Source organism: Cottoperca gobio, chromosome 17 (genome assembly GCF_900634415.1).
Source record: "Cottoperca gobio chromosome 17, fCotGob3.1, whole genome shotgun sequence".
NCBI classification, from domain to species: domain Eukaryota; kingdom Metazoa; phylum Chordata; class Actinopteri; order Perciformes; family Bovichtidae; genus Cottoperca; species Cottoperca gobio.
In genome coordinates, this window is record NC_041371.1 from 20668457 (window position 1) to 20670298 (window position 1842).

The following is a 1842-nucleotide window of genomic DNA, read 5'->3' on the forward strand; positions in this document are numbered from 1 at the left end:
GAAATTGGCAATCTTTTATTTGATGCACTCATTTTTACAAACAGTACTTCAGATAAAAAAAAAGCTAACATATGAAATACAGATCAGTTTACACCACATAATATAAATACTTTAAATAAATAGGAAATAAATAAATAAATACTAATGCTGTTGAGTATCTCCCAGACAGCCGTGGAGCGTTTGTGTGAAAGCAACTCATTTCTGTCCATCTGCATTTTATCATTTATGTCCCTGCGGCTGCCGTCCAAGCAGCCCTGTACGTACAGATGTGCAGGTGTCTCTTCCAGAGGCAGACATCGCCTGCAGTTTCGTCTGTGTCTTCTCACAGCCTCACGTGTCCTTCAGCTTCCATCTCGGACGCTAAACCTCCGGTCCCCAAAATAACTCCACAACCTGCCGTGAAACTCTGTGGACTGAGGTATTTGTTCCGTGTGAACTTTTCCAGTCTCCACTGTGCGTCAGTAAGCTTATTTCCAGTACAGGGTTTTTTTTAAATAAAGTTTATTAGCATGTCTTTGCCTTTCTGCTGAGCTCCAGGTATGTGGAGGACTTGAGGAAGCGAGGGTAACAGTCTTTCTCCATTAGGGTGTAGATTTTGGCTTGGGCCAGATTGAAACATGACTGGCTGGGATGCTCCAGGTTCTCCTCTGTGACGGCTTTGGTCACATGGTCAATATTTACCTGTAGGGGAGAAGAGCAGGGAGAGAGGATGATTATCAGTACTTTGCAGCAAGATAAGTGACCCCAGCAGAGTGACAGACAGAGCAACTGTCTCTTTATTTCTATATTTACCTCTCGTGGTGCATCAGAGACGATGAACTGGTCGTAAATGTTGTTGGCTTTGGTTGCCAGTTTTGAAGGTTTCGTTGCCCGGTAGTCCTCGCAAGCCAAGTAAAAGGCGATGTTTTCCTCACTGAACTCTGAGACCAGGAACGCTCTGAACAGGCACAGTCCATCTGGAAACAGGGGAGAGAGAGGTCGGTTAACATCTGGTAGTCCTCTCTACAAAACATCTGGAATGATCGATACGTTCACATCAAGTGTGATGTGTCTGCGCTTACTTACTTTGACTGGACAACAGTTTCTCAAACGACTCCCTCCATTTTAAAGGCTCGTCGATATTTAACCTGCAGCAACAGAAGAACATTGTTAGGAAAAGTTCTAAAAATCACAGAGGTTCACTTGGATTTCACTGACATGCTCAGAGAGATCATTTCAATGTATGTCTCACCTCAGTTTGTCATTCTTCTTCCACTGGCCAGTGATGCCGTGATCTGACTTTTGTAGTAAACTTCCAAACAAAGCTTTCAGCTCCTTTGCCCTGCGAGAATAAAGAACGAGAAAATGTTACAAAACAAACCTCAGTCATTTAAATCCACCTCTCATATCCTAGAAGTACAGGAATCATTTTTTTTCCTTCATACAAAGAAAAATGGATCTCACCTCTCCAGGCAGGTGATAGGCAGTGATTCCAGTCCTCTGCACATATTGAGATGATTTCTTGGATATTTCCAAAGGTTTTGACAGTTGCTTGTAAAGTATGTGAAGTATGTGAAGCTGTAGGAGCTGCTGTAAGTGAGGGAGCTCTCAGCTGGTCTGCCGTCTGTGTGGGAGAGTGACTCTTTATAGAGCAGTCCACTCTGTGACGTCACGCCTCTCAGCCAATGAGACGAGACGTGTGGGAGGATGAGGAGACACCTCGACACTGATTTCCCTCCAGACTACTTCCTCACTTACTGAACCACGTGTGTGATAGTAAAAGCGACTGAATCACTTCAAACTTCTTAGAGCTCAGTCAGGGGGAGTGATTGTGTGTGTTCTTATATTTCATTAGTTGTGAGG

The 1842-nt window shown here is 43.8% G+C and overlaps 1 protein-coding gene across 1 annotated transcript; it reads right to left on the reverse strand.

The window, feature by feature from the left end:
• rgs5b (regulator of G protein signaling 5b) lies at positions 1-1586 on the reverse strand. Its single transcript, XM_029453586.1, has 5 exons — positions 1444-1586; positions 1232-1321; positions 1066-1127; positions 793-956; positions 1-681 (listed from the first exon to the last, which is right to left on the reverse strand). The coding sequence occupies exons 1-5, from the start codon at positions 1485-1487 to the stop codon at positions 505-507; spliced, it is 537 nt and encodes a 178-aa protein (XP_029309446.1). The 5' UTR covers positions 1488-1586; the 3' UTR covers positions 1-504.
• Positions 1587-1842: the final 256 nt, after the last annotated feature.

What these genes read in the sequence shown, in the direction of transcription:
- rgs5b (XM_029453586.1), bottom strand. Translation starts at nt 1,487, where the DNA reads ATGTGCAGAGGACTGGAATCACTGCCTATCACCTGCCTGGAGAG. An exon ending in CCTATCACCTGCCTGGAGAG is followed by an intron (nt 1,322 to 1,443) that starts GTGAGATCCATT and finishes TTATTCTCGCAG; the next exon opens with GGCAAAGGAGCTGAAAGCTT. An exon ending in AAGAAGAATGACAAACTGAG is followed by an intron (nt 1,128 to 1,231) that starts GTGAGACATACA and finishes CTGTTGCTGCAG; the next exon opens with GTTAAATATCGACGAGCCTT.